The sequence below is a fragment of the Mobula birostris genome, chromosome 2 (assembly GCF_030028105.1).
Source record: "Mobula birostris isolate sMobBir1 chromosome 2, sMobBir1.hap1, whole genome shotgun sequence".
Classification (NCBI taxonomy): domain Eukaryota; kingdom Metazoa; phylum Chordata; class Chondrichthyes; order Myliobatiformes; family Myliobatidae; genus Mobula; species Mobula birostris.
The window spans coordinates 12172439-12191901 of NC_092371.1; the positions used below are offsets into that span (position 1 = coordinate 12172439).

The window sequence follows — 19463 nt, forward strand, 5'->3', positions numbered from 1 at the left end:
AACCTCACATGAAGCACTTTTGCTGGCAGCTCATTCCACACTCTCACAACCCTCTGAGAGAAGAAGTTTTTCTTCATGTTCCCATTAAACATTTCACCTTTTGCCTTTAAACCATGATCTCTGGTTGTAGTACTACCCATCCTCAGTGGAAAAAAACCTGCTTGCATGTACCCTATCATATACCTCTCTCTATCAAGTCTAAAAAAGAGAACCCCAGAACATAGAGCTGCCTGTCCTGCGTGCCCCCCATAATTATATCTCTCTAATAGCTACAACATCATAATTTCACTCCTGCCCTCCCCACTCACTCCCTCTCCCCCATTCTGTTCCCTCCTCCCATTCCTCCTTGGAAAATTGCTCAAGCTGTGCCAAGTTAGTTGGGAAACAGTGATGGACAGTGATCTTCAAGTTTGCCGGAGATGTTCGATCAGGCACATCAATTGTCTTCATTTGAAGCCACTCCATGGTTGTTCTGACAGTGTGCTTTGGGTGGTGTCCTGCTGAAAGACAAACTTCCTCCCCAGGTTAAACTTTCTGGCAAAGGCTAGCAGGTTTTTATGCAGGATCTCTCTGTATATAGCAGCATTCATTTTCCCATCAACCCTGACCGTATTTCCAGTCCCTGCTGCTGAAAAGTATCCCCACAGCATGATGCTTCCCCCACCATACTTTACAGTAGGGATGCCGTTACCTGACTGATGTGCAGAATCAGATTTACACCACACATACCATGTTAGTGTTGAGGTCAAAAAGTTTCACTTAAGTCTCATCCGATCACAAGACCTTCCACATCTTTACAGTACCTTCTAAGTGATGATTTGCAAAGTGTTTACGGGCAAGGATATGCTTTTTTTAAGCCAGGCTTCTTCCTTGCCACTCTTCCATAAACACCCTTTTTGTGCAAGGCCTTAAAGGTTGTGGAGCCAAGAACTTTGTCTCCAGTTGCAGCTATTGGCTTTTGCAGTTCACTCAGAGTGACTGGCTTCACAGTAGCCTCTCTTTACAAGTGCCATTCTTCTCTGGTAACTAAGTTTGGAGGGGCAGCCTGACCTCGGCAGTGTAGTTGACATTTCATATTTTTCCACTTCTTCACGATGGACTGCAGTGGGCTCTGAGGTATGTTCAGTGCCCTTGAGATGGTCTTGTACCCTTCCCCAGATTAGAGCTTCTCTATTATCATTTCCCCGACTTGCCTTGAATGCTCTTTTGTTTTCATTTTGTTTTGGTCTGTTGAAAATCTACCATACTGTTTGATCTAACTGAGAGGGGTATTTGTTCAAGTTTCAATTTTCAATCTTCAATTTACTACATCAACAAATTGGGTGAGTTAGTAAGGTAATATACAGTATTGCACCTAAGGAAAGTTTGGGTAGTATTACAAAGGGGATGAATACTTTTTTAGCCTCACAATTTTGGTTCTTAATTTAGTAAATTGTTGACAGGCTTTGGAATTCTTCTTTTGACTTGACATGATGCACGATGTTTTGTAGATTAGCGCAAAAAATCTAACTTCAATATATTTTATATCTAGAAAATTAAACAGTAAAATGTGAAAGTAGTAGTTGGGGGATGAATAGTTTTTCAAGGTACTGTAGACAGCCACACTCAACAGGTACTGGTACATTGTGTTTTATAGGATTGCTTTTATATTTATTGTCTTTTTCTGCTTTTTTGTTTTATGCTGCATTCCGATGTAACAATCATTTTGTTCTTTACTGAAGAATGACAACAAACTATCTTAAATCTGGATTCTTGAAGAAATCAAGTAGTTGGAGGTTAGCAAGTGAGAGGCTGTGGAGAGATTCAAAACAAAGGAGGACATTTCAAAATTGAGGCAGATTAAAAGGGGCAGCAAATTAGGCTGCTGAATATTAATTTTCCTATTTATTTTATTTTAGGTGATGCCGTCAACAAAAAGACTCATCGATGTAAGTGTTCAATCTGTTACATAGATCTCCAACAGTGAGTTACAGGCCAACATCTAATCTATTTGTTTCAGTGGCTTTTATATATGGAATAATAGATCCCTGGGAGTATGTTATAGACCGTGATCTAATCCAGGGGTTCAGGGAGATTTTTATATAGAATAACAGTTCCCTCAGAGTACATTACAGGCTGATATCTAATCCAAGGGTTCGGGGGTTTTATATATAGAATAACAGATCCATATGAGTGTGTTACAGCCTGGGATCTAATTCAGGAGTTAGGGATCTTATATAGAATAACAGATCCCTATGAGTACATTTACAGGCTGGAACATAATACTGTACAGGGGTTCGGCTGGTGTGGTTCCACATAGAATAACAGATCCCTAGGAGTGGGTTACAGGCTGGGGTCTAAACAAGGGATTCAGTATATTTATATTTTGGAATAACTGATCCCCAGGACTAAATTACTGGCTGGGATCTAATCCAGGGGTTTGTTTAGCTGTTGGCTGTGAGATCTGTCACTGTTCAGTCTGGAGAAGATCTTTTTAAACTGGTGTTTGACTGTGCCTTTGCAAGGGAACTGTTGGTGCATTTTGTTTTTTTTGTGGAGTGGGTCACGCAGGATTGCTCTATCTCTCCTGGCTAGACTGTTCACACTGGCCTAGCCAGCACAGCCGTAAGCACAGTTCACCCAGGTGTGAGGGCTTTAGGCAAGCGGACCTGGTCATTTCTGACACAGAGCTGAGCAGGTTAAGAGGAAACTGAATAAAGGAGTTCAGAATCGGGAGAAAGGAAGGGGAATGGCACAAGTCGTTTGGAGGAGGGAAGGAAGGTTGGAGGAGAAAGTAGAAATTTGGAGCAGATGGCCATTTCAGCCCCTTGACCACGCCCTGCCATTCACATTATCTCAGCTGATCTGACTATAACTTAAACCACACATGGTCCCCAATACTCTGGAATCCTTTACCATCTTCCTTGTCAATACTCTCTCTGCCCCACTCCTAGAAATATCCAAAGATTCTGTTTCCACACACAAAATGCTGAAGGAACTCAGCAGGTCAGGCAACATCTATGGAAATGAATAAACAGTCGACCTTTCAGGCCAAGACCCCTTATCAGGTCCCTTCATTAGTCCTGATCAAGGGTCTTGGCTCAAAACAGCAACTGTTTATTCCTCTCCTTAAATGCTGCCTGATCTGCTGAGTTCCTCCGGCATTTTGTGTCCAGGATTTCCAGCATCTGCAGAATTTCTCATGTTTATAACTCTGCTTCCTCTGTTCTAGGAGGAAGGGTGGTTCAAATAAACACTGTGTTTGTCTTACGTCCATCTTAAATGGGCAGCCGTTCACTGTTAATCAGTGATGCTTGTTCGAGGGTGCCCACAGGTTAATTGTCTCATGCCGTGGAAACATCCTCAGGACCTTATATGTTTCCATGAGCACCCTCTTGCTCTCCTACACCAGTAGATGCAAGGTCAGCCTGGACAAACTTTCCCTCATAGGACAGCCTGTCCTTTCCAGTAAACATTCTCCAAACAGCTTTACAAAATAAAAAGAGTAGGGTGTGCAGACTACAGTAACAGCAGCCAAGAGGAGGGTGAAAGAGAAACCAAGGGGGGGAATTTGAAAGGGAAGAAGATAGGAGGAAGGGGGTAGAGGACGCTGGATGTGAGGGAGAGAAAGAGAAGGGAGGGAGGTGAAGGGGAGGAGGAAGAGAGGAGATTGGAGAAACGAGATAGGAAGAGGAGGGGATGAAGATGGGAGGGGAAGAATAGGGAGAAGATGGATGTAAGGCAGAGAGGAGGGAAGAGGTGGGAGGAGAGGAGAGGAAGGGAGAGGAAGAGGCAGGATGAAAGAGAATAGGTTGAGGACATGAGAGGAGAGAGGAAGGAGGATTTGGGTGGGAATGAGAAGGAGAGGAAAGGAAGGGTGAGAGAGAAAAGATTGGGGAGGGATTGAGATGTAAGAGATAAGCAGAGGAGGAGAAGGGTGAGAAAGGATGGGTTGAGGAGGAGGAGGGGTGAAAGGGGATGGGTTGAGGAGGAGGAGGGGTGAAAGGGGATGGGTTGAGGAGGAGGAGGGGTGAGAGGATGTGTTGAGGAGGAGGGGTGAGAAAGGATGGGTTGAGGAGGAGGGGTGAGAGGATGGGTTGAGGAGGAGGAGGGGTGAGAGAGGATGGGTTGAGGAGGAGGAGGGGTGAGAAAGGATGGGTTGAGGAGGAGGGGTGAGAAAGGGGTTGAGGAGGAGGAGGCGTGAGAGGATGGGTTGAGGAGGAGGGGTGAGAGGATGGGTTGAGGAGGATGAGGGGTGAGAGGATGGGTTGAGGAGGAGGGGTGAGAGGATGGGTTGAGGAGGAGGAAGGGTGAGAGGATGAGTTGAGGAGGAGGGGTGAGAGAGGATGGGTTGATGTGGAGGAGGGGTGAGGGAGAATGTGTTGAGGAGGAGGAAGGGTGAGAGGATGGGTTGAGGAGGAGGAGGGTAAGAGGATGGGTTGAGGAGGAGGGGTGAGAGGATGGGTTGAGGAGGATGAGGGGTGAGAGGATGGGTTGAGGAGGAGGGGTGAGAGGATGGGTTGAGGAGGAGGGGTGAGAGGATGGGTTGAGGAGGAGGAAGGGTGAGAGGATGAGTTGAGGAGGAGGGGTGAGAGAGGATGGGTTGATGTGGAGGAGGGGTGAGGGAGAATGTGTTGAGGAGGAGGAAGGGTGAGAGGATGGGTTGAGGAGGAGGAGGGTAAGAGGATGGGTTGAGGAGGAGGGGTGGGTTGAGGAGGAGGAGGAGGGGTGAGAGGATGGGTGGTTGAGGAGGGGTGAGAGGATGTGTTGAGGAGGAGGGTAAGAGGATGGGTTGAGGAGGAGGGGGGTGAGAGAGGATGGGTTGAGGAGGAGGAGGGGTGAGAGGGGATGGGTTGATGAGGAGGGGTGAGAGGATATGTTGAGGAGGAGGAGGGTAAGAGGATGGGTTGAGGAGGAGGAGGGATGAGAGAGGATGGGTTGATGTGGAGGAGGGGTGAGAGCAGATAGGTTGATGAGGAGGGGTGAGAGGATGGATTGAGGAAGAGGAGGGTAAGAGGATGGGTTGAGGAGGAGGGATGAGAGAGGATGGGTTGATGTGGAGGAGGGGTGAGAGAGGATGGGTTGAGGAGGAGGAGGGGTGAGAGGGGATGGGTTGAGGAGGAGGGGTGAGTGGATGTGTTGAGGAGGAGGAGCGGTGAGAGGATGGGTTGAGGAGGAGGAGAGGTGAGAGGATGGGTTGAGGAGGAGGAGGGGTGAGAGGATGGGTTGAGGAGGGGTGGTTGAGGAGGACGAGGGGTGAGAGGATATGTTGAGGAGGAGGAGGGTAAGAGGATGGGTTGAGGAGGAGGAGGGTAAGAGGATGGGTTGAGGAGGAGGAGGGGTGAGAAGATATGTTGAGGAGGAGGAGGGTAAGAGGATGGGTTGAGGAGGAGGAGGGGTGAGAGGGGATGGGTTGAGGAGGCGGAGGGATGAAGGGATGGGTTGAGGAGGAGGAGGGGTGAAAGGGGATGGGTTGATGAGGAGGGGTGAGAGAGGATGGGTTGAGGAGGAGGAGGGGTGAGAGGATATGTTGAGGAGGAGGGGTGAGAGGATGAGGAGTGGGTTGAGGAGGAGGAGGGGTGAGAGAATGGGTTGTGGAGGAGGAGGGGTGGTTGAGGAGGAGGAGGGGTAAGAGGATGTGTTGAGGAGGAGGAGGGGTGAGAGAGGATGGGTTGATGTGCAGGAGGGGTGAGAGGATGGATTGAGGAGGAGGAGGAGGGGTGAGAGAGGATGGGTTGATGTGGAGGAGGGGTGAGAGGATGGGTTGAGGAGGAGGAGGGTAAGAGGATGGGTTGAGGAGGAGGGGTGAGAGAGGATGGGTTGATGTGGAGGAGGGGTGAGAGGGGATGGGTTGAGGCAGAGGAGAGGTGAGAGAGGATGGGTTGAGGAGGAAGAGGGGTGAGAGGGGCTAGATTTAGGAAGATGGGACAGTGAGAATGGAGATGGGATGTGTTACCTCAGAACCATCAGGAGTAGGAAAGGAAAGGTAGGCACTGGAGAGACACACTGGCACGAACCCTCGCTCTGGATCGTCTTGCGAGGCTCATCTCTAACTGGTATGCTCCCTCCTGCTACCATTTCTCCACCCACTCCCCCTGCCCACAGCAGACAGCCAGCTCGTACTGAGCTTTTGGGGGGGGGGGGGTGTTGGTGACGTGGAGGAGGGGTGCAGGTGTCAGGCAGGCACAGGGCAGGAAACAGCTGCTCGGGGTCCCCATCCCCCCGGCAGCCCAGACCCTGCTGACGAAGGTACTCCGAGACCCTACGCCTGATTCCTCCTCGCTCCTTTACCCACAGCTCCACCACAGTCACAGGGGCTGCAAATTCACCGTGAGGTGAGGGAGACCAAGTGGACCAAACCAACAGCTCACAGCTTTTCCAGTGCCCAGAACAAACTCTAATCCAGGGTTTTATGTATAGAATAACAGATCCCTGGGAGTGGGTTACAGGCTGGCATATAATACAGGTGTTCAGGGGGATTTATATATAGAATAACAGATCCAGGGGGTATGTTACAGGCTGGGATCCAATCCATGGGTTTAGGGGGTTTATATATAGAATAACAGATCCCTGGGAGTGGGTTACGGGCTTGGACCTATTCCACGGATTCAGAATCAGTTTTAATGTCGCTGGAATATGTTGTGAAATATGTTGTTATGCAGCAGCAGTACATTGCAATAGATAATAATAAATTACATAAAGAAGAGTATATATTCAAAAAGTTAAATTAAGTAAGTGAAAAAAAACAGTAGTGAGGTAGTGTTCATGGGTTCAATGTCCCGTCGGAAATCGAATGGCAGAGGGAAAGAAGCTGTTCCTGAATCACTGAGTGTGTGCCTTCAAGCTCCTGTACCTCCTGCCTGATAGTAACAATGAGAAGAGGGCACGTCCTGGGAAATGGGGGTCCTTAATGATGGATGCCACTTTTTTGAGGCGTCACTCCTTGAAGATGTCCTGAATGCTGGAGAAGCTAGTACCTCTGATGGAGCTGACTGAGTTGACAACTTTCAGCAACTTATTTCGATCCTGTACCCCTCCACCCCATGCAGCCAGTTAGAATGCTGTCCGCGATACATCTGTAGAAATTTTTGAGTGTTTTTGGTGACTTCCCAAATCTTTGTTGTTGTGCCTTCTTTATAGCTGCAACAACATGTCGGGCACTGGTTGGCTCCTCAGTGGGGTAAATATAGAATAATATATCTCTTGGTGGGGGTTACAGTTTGAGATCTAATCCTGGGGTTTACATATACAGTAACAGGGCCCTGAATGTGAGTTACAGGCCGAAACAACAAGGAAACACTGCCTCATTTTTCTTCATCTATCAGTTTCGCTGTAGAATACTTTCTGTCCAGTCAGAAGGCAATTAGGGGCAGTGTCCCCATCACTGCAGCGTGTCTCTCCCTCCTCACTACCCATCCCACTGCAACATAGCTCTCCTTCCTCACCACCCCTTCGCAGTGTGGTGATCCCTTCTCACTGCTTTTCCCGTCGTGCAGCGCCCTCTCCTCACCACCCTCCCACAACACAGCACTCCATCTTCACTACCCCACCACCCCACCCATGGCATAGCGCAGTCTCCTCACTGCCCCCCTCTTGGCATGGTGCTCCCCCCTCAATTACCCTCCCGCAACGCGGTGCTCCCTTCTCTGCCCCTCCCACTGCACGGTGCTCCCTCAGCAGTGACTTGGCAACTTTTATTCGGTGTCTGGCTGAAATCCTCAAACAATTCCCAATTACGTGTGGAGATTGGGGAGAAGAGGGAAAGTTTGTGTGGCTCGCCGGAGTAAGAGTTCAGGGAACACGAGGGAGCTATTGGACTCTAAGAGTAAAATGATCGGGAACTAAAAGGCAGAGAGTGCTGGACCAGCCAGGGATTTTGGAACTCACTCAGAGTTTCAGGGCTGTCTGTGCTGCAGGACCCTGGGTGTGTGGTTGGCTGCTGAGACGTCCTGTCACAGAGAGTGGGCGTCATACACAGCGAGCGTCAGAGGCTGTTTAGAGGCTTTACGCAGCTGGCTGTTCAGTGAGTGGGTGCTCGAGCAGCCTGTGGCTTCATAGCTCAGCCCAGGTGCCTGCAGATACAAGTGAAGGTTCAGCGCCTAGGAGCCTACCGCCTCCCTCCTCCTCAGTACCTCTCCTCCAACGCCCGCTCCACGGGAGCCGTCAGCCGTAGAGATGAGTGGTAAGCGCCTTTCAAAACCGTACTCGAGTGGGCCATCCAGCTTTCCGTGCCTGTTTAGAACCTCCACCTTTCCCCTGCATGCCGCTCCCCTCCCAACGTATATCTATCTCCTATTTAACAGCAGCACTGGCCTTTAAAGCGATCCACTGCCGACAAGACATTCTGATCTCCTTTTCCACCAATCATGTTCCCCGGTCACCGTTTCTCCTGGAAGCTCCCTGCCACCCCCCCCCCCACCCAAATACACGCTGAATGAACGGCTCCTTTGCATCTCCTCTTAACCTGCCCTGGTCTAAGGGGAGCCTGTTTCTCTAGGGAAACAAAGCTCCCCCACTCCCCGGGAGATCCTCCTCCACACCCTCTCCAAAGCTTTTGATCTCCATTTCAGTGTTTGTTCTGAAAACCAGATACCAGGCTTAAGTTGGGGGGCTGAGGATTAGGACTGTCCTGTGCTCCAGGTCTTTTGTGAATGTCTGTATCTTTGTGTTAACACCCAGTCTCCCATTTGATTTAATAATCCCCTGATTTATCCCAGCAAACTCAAAGGTCTTGACTCCAGCCTAAGGTCCCTCTGAACACACACTCCTTTCAGAAGGCTGTCTCCTCTTCTCATATCGAGAAGAGATATGGTTGGAAGGATGGATGAGAAGAAGGTTGGCAGAGAGGAAAGAGAAGAGGGATGGAGAGAGAGAAAGAAGAAAGAGAGCAGTGGGAGAGAGGCAGGGAAAAGAGCAGGAGAGAGACACTCACACAAAATGGTGTAGGAACTCAGCTGGTCAGGCAGCTATGGAGAGGAATAAGTAGTTGATTGTTTGGGGTCGAGCCCCTTCATCAGGACTGGAAAGAAAGCTGGAAAGAGAGGTGGGGTCAGAGTTAGAGGCAGAGGGATGGTTGAGATAAGGTGGGGGGAATGGAGAGAAGTGGGAATAAGTTGGGGCAGAGGGAGAGAGGATAATGAGGAGATCATGGGAGGGCACTGAAGAAGGAGTAGCTGGGAAAGAGATGGGGATGGACATGGAGGGAAGAGAAAGGACAATATGAGGAGGGTGGTCAGAGAGGAGAAGGAGATGGGATAGAGAGAGGAGGGGAGGGAGTGGATGGAGAGGGAGGCAAGATGAAGTTTGGAGCTAGGCAGATATATGAGGAAGGAGGGGATACAGAAAGGAAGGAGAGGAATTGGAGGGGAGAGGGAGAGAAGGAGATTGGGAAGGGAGAGAACAGGGTGTGTCTGCTAGAGTGATGAAGAGGGAAGGATGGACCAGGGTTCCCCAAGAATTCTCTATGAACTAGCCCTCAGAAATCAGGCTTCCTCAGGCCTAGTTAGTTGCCTAGCAACACACAGATCGTCCTTTTCATGGAGCCAGTAGGCTGCTGAACTGTAAGAGGCAACAGCGAAGCCAAGCTAATTCTGCTCCCTCCCACCCTCATAGTTTTGACAGGTTTTCCTTTCATCTTTTGGACGGGAGAGGTGGCGGGTTTGGGGCGTGTTGTTGGAGTAGTGAGCGAGTGGCCGTGGTGTGTTTTGTAGACGGTGTACACTGCAGCCACTGTGGCGGAGAGTTCAGGGGGTGCAGACAGGATGGCAACTGAGTGGTCTGCATGGCACCAAGATTCTCGAGAGTGGTTGGAATCACACTCAAGTGCGGAGTGTTCCTTCACTCGTGTGACTTGTGCCTTGCAAATGGTGGAAAGGTCTGGTCATGTTGGGGGCTGAGTCACTCACCACAAGATACAAAGAACAGAACAGGAACAGGCCCTTTGGCCCACCACATCTGTACCGACAATGATGCGATCTAACCAAACCCATCTGCCTGCATGTGATCCATATCACTCCGTTCTCTGCCTGAATGCCTCTGAAACATTGTTGAACACAACTTTCAATGACTTTATCTCATGTTCTCAATATTTATTGCTTATTATATATTTTTTTTATTTTGCATTTACACAGTTTGTTGTCTTTCGCATGTTGGTTGTTAGCCTGTCCTGTTGTATGCAGTTTTTCATTGATTCTATTGTGTTTCTTTGTATTTACTATGAATGCCCGCAAGCAAATGAATCTCTGGGTTTTATGTGGTGACGTTTATGTACTTTGATACAAATTTACTTTGAACTGTTAAATCTGCTTCCACTACTTCTCCTGGCAGGACATTCCAGACACCCATCACTCTCTGTTTGAAAAAAGAAACTTGCCTCTTAAGTCTCCTTTACACTTCCCCACCCTGGTCTGCCGTAGTGCTCAGGGTACTTATGATGTCTGGGCCAGCTGAGTTTATGGTTATTGGTGACTCCTGGACATTAATGGTGGAGGATTTACAATGGAACACAAATTCTCTCATGCCAAAAGAAATAAAATGGTGGTCAGTTAAGTAATATGCATGTGGAATGTTGGACCACACTTGGAGTATTGTGTTCAGTTCTTGTCAAGGATGTGGAAATCTTAGAGAGGGTGCAGAGGAGATTGTCCAGGACACTTTTCTCTGCCACAGGAAACAGTTGAGGCCAGTTCATTGGCTATATTTAAGAGGGAGTTAGGTATGGCCTTTGTGGCTAAAGGGATCGGGGGTATGGAGGGAAGGCTGGTACAGGGTTCCGAGCTGGATGATCAGCCATGATCATACTGAATGGCGGTGCAGGCTCAAGGGCCAAATGGCCTACTCCTGCACCTATTTTCTATATTTCTGTGACACTGCTGGATTGGAGAGCATATCTTATGGGATAGGTTGAGTGAGCTAGGGCTTTTTTCTTTGGAGCAAAGGAGAATGAGAGGTGACTTGATAGAGAAGCACAAGGTGATAAAAGAGACATAGATCGAGTGGACAGCCAGAGACTTTTTCCTAGAGTGGAAATGACTAGAACAAGGGGGAATAATTTTAAGGTGATTGGAGGAAAGTATGATGGGGGGGATATCAGAGGTTAGATTTTTTTGCATAGAGAGTGATGGGTGCGTGGAACATGCTGCCAGAAGTGCTGGTAGAGGCTGATAAATGAGAGACATTTAAAAGACTCTTAGATAGGCACATAGATGATAGATAAGTGGAGGGTTATGTGGGAGGGAAGGGTTAGATTAAAGAGTCAGCGTAACATCATGGGCTGAAGGTCCTGTACTGTGCTGTACTGTTTTGTTTCTATGTTTTATAAGTATACACCAGATGAAAGCAAAGATAGGAAATGACAGCACATTTTATTTCTGGTTTTATCACAGATTTCCAGCATCTGCAATTTTTAATTTTTTTTGTTTTTCAAATTGTCAGTGAATTCTGGCCTGTATGTGGTTTGTTAATGTAACATGTACCACGATGCAGTAAAAGGCTTTGCTTTGCATGCTTTCTGACAAATCATTCTGTACCTACCTAGACTGAAGTAGTACAAAAGGGGAAAGAAAAGAGAATGGGGAATTTTGTATTATAGAGAAAGTGCAATTCAAGCAGACAGTAAGGTGCAATGGTTGTGATGGTGGAGACTAAGGCATCAGGTGTTCTTTATCATACAGGAGGGTCAACTCAAGAGTCTTATAACAATCGGAATCAGGTTTAATATCACTGGCATATGCTGTGAAATTTGTTGTATTTGCGGAAACAGTACAATATATATATATATATATATATAGTTAAATAAGTAGTGCAAAAATTAGAAATAAAAAAGTAGTGAGGTAGTGTTCATGGGTCCAGTGTCCATTCAGAGATCACATAGCAGAGGGGAAGAAGCTGTTCCTGAATTGTTGAGTGTGTGCCTGCAGGCTTCTGTACCTCCTCTCTGATGGTAGCAATGAGAAGAGGGCATGTCCTGGGTGAAGGGGGTCCTTTATGAGGCATCACTCCTTGAAGATGTCCTGGAGGCTAGTGCTCATGAGCTGACTGAGTTTACAACTCTCTGTAGCTTATTTCAATCCTGAGCAGTAGTTCCTCCCCCCATACCAGACAGCAATGCAGCAGTTAGAATGCTCTCCAAAGTACATCTGTAGAAATTTCCAAATGTTTTCGGTGACATACCAAATCTCCTCAAACACCTCATGAAATATAGCAAGACAGATGCAGTCCTTGAGCCAGGTATTTTTGTCTCCTGCTCAGTGGAAAGGGGGGAGAAGAGAGAATGACCGGGATGGGAGGGGTCCTTGATTATCTTGTCTGGTTTCCTGAGGCAGGGGGAACTGTAGACAGAATTAATAGAGAGGAAGCTGGTTTGTGTGATGGACTGGGCTGCATCCATCAACTATTTCTTGCAGTAACAAGCATTTGTAAAAACTGGTGAGGGTCAAATGCTGACCTTCCTGCATGGGAAATACGCATTTCCATGATGTAGGAAAGGTGTAGGATTTAGAGGACGGGTCACATTGAACTCGTATTGGAGCCCTGAATGGACTGCACTAGGATAATAGCCACTATTTTACTAGATCAGAGACCTGGATCATAGATCTATTAAATTCAAACCCAACTAGTTAGTTATGAGTCAATTAAATGTTGGAATTGAGAAGAGTTTTATGGCAGTATTGCTTTGATGATGAAAGCTGCAGTGTTTTTTTGTTGCTGAGAGACAGAAATCTGCTCTGTGAGCCCTGTATGGGACTCCAAAACACTTGAAATCTGCCCTCTGATATCACTGCCCTGTCTGAGGGGGTACTGATGGAGGGGCTATAGGTGACGGTGAAATCTACACCCTGTAAGCACGAAATTGGAAGGGTCCCAGGATCCATGACGTGGAAGTATGGGGAGTGTGTGCCAGAGTGTTAGCAGAGCTGAGTTCCATACCACCAGCAGGGATTAAACAAGTTGTGTCCTTTACCTCCAAGGGTGGACACTTAGAGAAATTACTTGTTTAAGTGTCACTGTCGGTGCTGTGCAATTGCTCAGCAAAAGGAGGTGTAAGACAGTCCTTCCATCCGATAGCCTACAGGTCACCCTTGGGAAAGGTGTAGTACCTGTTTAGCCTTCCAATCAGGGTCACATGAAGCCATGGTTTGCAGGTGGTGGATGGTTTTACAAGCAGATTCTACAACTGGAATTCATGGTTGTAAAACTAAAAACGCTGGGCAGATGAATCTGCTGATCAATGGCCAGGGTTACCCATCCAGTATGGACACTGCAACTGAGGAAGGCAATGGGAAACCACTTCAGTATTCCTCCCTTGTACAGTCATGAACTCAAATCAATTACGGTCTCAGCTCAAAGATGTGAATGGAGCCTCATCCGGTAGAGGATCTCATGTGCCACAGGTGAACCTCAACCGTTATCCAGCAACTGTCGGCAGATTAAAAGCAAAGAAGATCAGACTAGCAATCTGGAATGTAAGAACCCTTATCCAACCTGGTAAACTAGACAACTTAGGTAGACACTCAAAAATGCAGACAACTAGAAAGTTCCTTCCAAACAAATCCTTAAGATCTAATCAACATTTAAAAATAAAATCCTTCAGAAAAACACTTAGGCAGATACTTATAAGGGCAGATACTTAGAAAATCCTTCCAAAGATCATTAGCAATTAATTTCAAATTCCGTTTATTGTCATTGTACACATACTGTAGATACTGCCAAACAAAATAACATTCCTCAGTACCAAGGTGAACAACACAGTACATATAACTCACACACACAACACATAAAGTAATATTTCCACAAATAAATTAACAAACAATAAGCTGTACTTATGACATTTCCATCAACAAGGAATCTAGAAGAAACGTCTTTGTCTCTGAAAGTTGTCATTCAATGTCAAATGGACCAAAACAGACTTTGTATAAAAGTTGCTGGTGAACGCAGCAGGCCAGGCGGCATCTCTAGGAAGAGGTACAGTCGACGTTTCGGACCGAGACCCTTCGTCAGGACTAACTGAAAGAAGAGCTAGTAAGAGATTTGAAGGTGGGAGGGGGAGGGGGAGATCCGAAATGATAGGAGAAGACAGGAGGGGGAGGGATGGAGCCAAGAGCTGGACAGGTGATAGGCAAAAGGGATATGAGAGGATCAGGGGACAGGAGGCCTAGGGAGAAAGAAAAGGAGGAGGGGGGAAGCCCAGGGGATGGGCAAGGGGTATAGTGAGAGGGACAGAGGGAGAAAAAGGAGAGAGAGAAAAAGAATGTGTGTATATAAATAAATAACAGTTGGGGTATGAGGGGGAGGTGGAGCATTAGTGGAAGTTTGAGAAGTCAGTGTTCATGCCATCAGGTTGGAGGCTACCCAGACGGAATATAAGGTGTTGACCCTCCAACCTGAGTGTGTCTTCATCTTGACAATAGAGGAGGCCGTGGATAGACATATCAGAATGGGAATGGGACGTGGAATTAAAACGTGTGGCCACTGGGAGATCCTGCTTTCTCTGGCGGACAGAGCGTAGGTGCTCAGCGAAACGATCTCCCATTCTGCATCGGGTCTCGCCAATATATAGAAGGCTGCATCAGGAGCACCGGATATATATTGGCGAAGTGCTCCCTATGCGGCCTTCTATATATTGGCGAGTACTGCATCCAGTGGCCACACCTTTTAATTCCACGTCCCATTCCCATTCTGATATGTCTATCCACGGCGTCCTCTACTGTAAAGATGAAGCCACACTCAGGTTGGAGGAACAACACCTTATATTCCGTCTGGGTAGCCTCCAACCTGATGGCATGAACATTGACATCTCAAACTTCCACTAATGCTCCACCTCCCCCTCATACCCCATCCGTTATTTATTTATATACACACATTCTTTTTCTCTCTCTCCTTTTTCTCCCTCTGTCCCTCTCACTATACCCCTTGCCCATCCTCTGGGTTCCCCCCCCTCCCCCTTTTCCTTCTCCTTGGGCCTCCTGTCCCAAGATCCTCTCATATCCCTTTTGCCAATCACCTGTCCAGCTCTTGGCTCCATCCCTCCCCCTCCTGTCTTCTCCTATCATTTTGGATCTCCCCCTCCCCCTCCAACTTTCAAATCTCTTACTAACTCTTCCTTCAGTTAGTCCTGACGAAGGGTCTCGGCCCGAAACGTCGACTGTACCTCTTCCTAGAGATGCTGCCTGGCCTGCTGCGTTCACTAGCAACTTTTATGTGTTGCTTGAAATTCCAGCATCTGCAGATTTCCTTGTGTTTGCGTTTTTAAAATCAGACTTTGTGTTTTTTTTTGTTCTAATTGTGTACTTGTTTGTTAAAATTGAGTATAATTTATGTTTTTCTTGTGTATGTTGTATATTTAATGCTCTGTGTCTATGATGCTGCAAGTAAGTTTTTCATTGCAGCTGTGAATATATGGACTCATGCACATGACAATAAACTCGACTGGAAGATTCTTCCCCAATTCCAGTTCCTTTCCCTCCACTGTTGGCATCCATGTTTTCAGCAGCTTGGGTTCCGAGTTCTAGATTTCTCTCCCTTTCCTCCTTAAACCCTCTCCATCTTGACCAGGTTTTACATCTCCTTGCCCTACCATACCCACAGCTTCTGTCTATCTGGTGAAAGATGTTTAGAAGGTTACTGGTTGAACCTGCCCCCGCCCGTGATGTGGCTGCATAGTTGCCTTGGCAAGGGCGAGGGAGGGGCTGTGTAGTTGCGGTGTGCAGGGTTGCTTCTTGTTCAAGCGTTTTGGATGATCAGCACTTTTTACTTCCTGACAACAGCCTCAGAGACTCTCGAGCTGCCCAGCTCTTGAGAGTCTGAAGAGAAAGGGGCTGTGAGTTTTCATCTCTGGAAGCCCTGCCCTAGAGGGTCACCTCTGCCCCTAGGCCCACCCACCCCAACCCAACATTTGTGTGCCCTGACACCAACACTATCTCAACACAGGGCTTTGGAGCTATTGAAGTTGAAGGCTTCTTGAGTTGTAGGGGTTTTATACATTGGGCCCGAGGGGTGAGGGCATTTGGGTTATAAGGGAGGAGGAGTGTTAGACTGTAAAGATTCAGGGTGTTGGGTTGTAGAAGTCGAGGGGAGTAGGTTTGTAGGATGTGCAGGGTGTTGGAATGGAGGGAATGGTTGGATGTTGAATTTTAGGGGGTGAGGGAAGTTGGTTTCCAGGGATTGGAAGAGTTTGGACTGGGTTGTAAAGGTGAGGGGAATTGGGTTGTAGGGGTGAGTGGTGTTGGTTATAATGGTGAGGGGTGTTGAGTTTTTAGGGTTCAAGGAGTTGGATCGTAGGAGTAAAAGGGAGTTAAGTTGTAGAGGTTGAAGGATTTGTGTTGTAGGTGTGACAGGAGTTGTGCTGTAGTGAAGTGTGTTGGATTGTAGGGGTGAGGTGTATTATATGGGAGTGTAGAGGTTGAGAATGGAGATGTAGGGTTTGAAGTATGTTGTGTTGTAGAGGTGAGGGGTGTTGGGTGTTGGATTTTAGGGGTTGAGGAGTTTTGTGTTGTATGGGTGAGGAGTGTTAGTTGTAGGGACTGAAGGATTTGTGTTGTAGGGGTTGATGGGAGTTGTTCTGTAATTGTGAAGGGTGTTGCATTGTAGTGATGAGAGGTGTTGGATTGTAGGAGTGAGGGGTTTTGTGTTGTAGGGGTTAAGGTGTTTGTGTTGTAGCGATTGAAGGGTGTTGGGTAGTAAGTGCAAGAGGTGTTAGTTACAGTCGAGGGTGTTAGGTTGTAGAGGTTGAGAGGAGTAGGTTAGTGGGGGGTGAGGGGTGTTGGGTTGAAGGGTTGAAGTATGTTGTGTTATAGAGGTGAGGAGTGTTGAGGGGTTTGTGTTGAAGGGGTTGATGGGAGTTGGGTGTAGGGGTGAAAGGTTGTGGAGAAGGGGTGGTGGGATTTCGGGTTATAGGGGTTGAGGTGTATTCTGTGGATTGAGGGACGTTGGATTGTAGGGGTAAGGGGCATTGAGCTTTAGAGGTGAGTGGAGTTGTATGGGTGAGGGATGTTGGGTGGTAGGGGTGAGGGATGTTGGGTTGTAGGGGTGCAGGGTTGTTGGGCTGTAGAGGTGGCGGTTGTTAGGATGCAGAAATGCTTGGTTTGTAGTTGTAGGGGTGAGTGGTGTTGGGTTGTAGACAGTGAAGGGTGTTGAGTTGAAGGGAGTCAGTGAGGGTGTGGTGTTGTGTTGTGGTGAGGGACGTTGAGTTGTATGGGTTGAAGGAGTTGGTTCATAGGCATTGAGGGGAGTTAAATTGTAGAAGTTGAAAGAATTATGTTGTAGGGGTTGACGGGTGTTGTGCTGTTGTCGTGACGTATCTTGCATTGTAGTGATGAGAGGTGTTGGATTGTAGGGGTGAGGGGGTTTTGATTTATAGGGGTTGAGGTGTTTCTGTTGTAGCGATTGAAGGGTGTTGGGATGTAGACGGTGAGGGAGTTGAGTTGTAACACGTTGAGGGGTTGAAGCATTTGTGTTGTAGGGGTTTGAGGGGTTTAGGTTTTAGGGGTGAAAAATGTTGGACTGTAAAGGTGAACAGGGTTGGATTGTAGGGGTGTGGAGAATGTGGATGTAGGGTTGAGGAGAATGAGAATGGGGGCGTAGGGGTTGAAAATAGGGGTGTAGGGATTGAGAATGGAGCTGAAGGGGTCGAGAGGATTGGCTGTGTGTAAGGATTGACAGAATGGGGGTGTAGGGTTTGGAGTGTGGGGGTTGAGAATGGGGGTGTAGTGGTTGAAGAGTATGGGGGTGTAGGGGTTGAGGAGAATGGGAGTGTGTAGTGGTTGAGGAGAATGGGGGGCAGGGATTGAGGAGATTGGATATGTAGTGGTTGAGGAGAATGGGGGTGCAGGGATTGAGGAGATTGGGTATATAGTGGTTGAGGAGAATGGGGGTGCAGGGATTGAGGAGATTGGGTATGTAATGGTTGAGGAGAATGGGGGTGCAGGGATTGAGGAGAATGGGGGTATGTAGTGGTTGAGGAGAATGGGGGTGCAGGGATTGAGGAGATTGGATATGTAGTGGTTGAAGTGAATGGGGGTGCAGGGATTGAGGAGAATGGGGGTGCAGGGATTGAGGAGAATGGGGGTATGTAGTGGTTGAGGAGAATGGGGGTGCAGGTATTGAGGAGATTGGATATGTAGTGGTTGAAGAGAATGGGGGTGCAGGGATTGAGGAGAATGGGGGTGTGTAGGGATTGAGGAGAATGGGGGTGTGCAGTGGTTGAGGAGATTGGGTATGTAGTGGTTGAGGAGAATGGGGTTGTAGCGATTGAGGAGAATGAGGGTGTGTAGGGATTGAGGAGAATGGAGGTGTAGGGATTGAAGAGAATGGGGGTGTAGGGATTGAGGAGAATGAGGGTGTAGGGATTGAGGAGAATGGGGGTGTGTAGGTGTTGAGGAGAATGGGGGTGCAGGGATTGAGGAGATTGGGTATGTAGTGGTTGAGGAGAATGGGGGTGCAGGGATTGAGGAGAATGGGGGCATGTAGTGGTTGAAGAGAATGGGGGTGCAGGGATTGAGGAGATTGGGTATGTAGTGGTTGAGGAGAATGGGGTAGTAGGGATTGAGGAGAATGAGGGTGTGTAGGGATTGAGGAGAATGGAGGTGTAGGGATTGAGGAGAATGGGGTTGTAGGGATTGAGGAGAATGAGGGTGTAGGGATTGAGAATGGGTGTGTGTAGGGGTTGAGGAGAATGGGTGCATGTAGGGGTTGAGGAGAATGGGGGTGTGTAGGGGTTGAGGAGAATGGGGGTGTAGGGATTGAGGAGAATGGGGTTGTAGGGATTGAGGAGAATGAGGGTGTAGGGATTGAGAATGGGTGTGTGTAGGGGTTGAGGAGAATGGGTGCATGTAGGGGTTGAGGAGAATGGGGGTGTGTAGGGGTTGAGGAGAATGGAGGTGTAGAGATTGAGGAGAATGGGGGTGTGTAGGGATTGAGGAGAATGGAGGCGTAGGGATTGAGAATGGGGGTGTAGGGATTGAGAATGGGGGTGTAGGGATTGAGGAGAATGGGGGTGTGTAGGGGTTGAGGAGAATGGAGGTGTAGGGATTGAGGAGAATGGGGGTCTGTAGGGGTTGAGGAGAATGGGGGTGTAGGGATTGAGGAGAATGGGGGTGTAATGTTTGAAGAGAATGGAGGTGCAGGGATTGAGGAGAATGGAGGTGTAGGGATTGAGGAGAATTGGGGGGTGTAGGAGTTGAGGAGAATGGAGATGTAGGGATTGAGGAGAATGGGGGTGTGTAGGGATTGAGGAGATTGGTGGTATAGGGGTTGAGAATAGGGGTGTAGTGTTTGAGGAGAATGGTGGTGTGTAGGGATTGAGGAGAATGGAGGTGTAGGAATTGAGAATGGGGGCGTAGGGATTGAGGAGAATGGGGGTGTAGGGATTGAGGAGAATGGGGGTGTGTAGGGGTTGAGGAGAATGGAGGTGTTGGGATTGAGGAGAATATGGGTATGTAGGGATTGAGGAGAATGGAGGTGTAGGGTTTGAGAATGGGTGTGTAGGG

The 19463-nt window shown here is 48.0% G+C and overlaps 1 protein-coding gene across 1 annotated transcript in view; it reads left to right on the plus strand.

Moving 5' to 3' along the window:
- Positions 1-19463, plus strand: part of LOC140212391 (nuclear receptor ROR-alpha A-like) — a 289576-nt gene that overhangs the window by 188821 nt on the left and 81292 nt on the right. The window contains exon 9 of the mRNA XM_072283142.1: positions 1899-1928. Within this exon, the coding sequence (XP_072139243.1) occupies positions 1899-1928 (30 nt within the window). The remainder of the gene's footprint in view (positions 1-1898; positions 1929-19463) is intronic.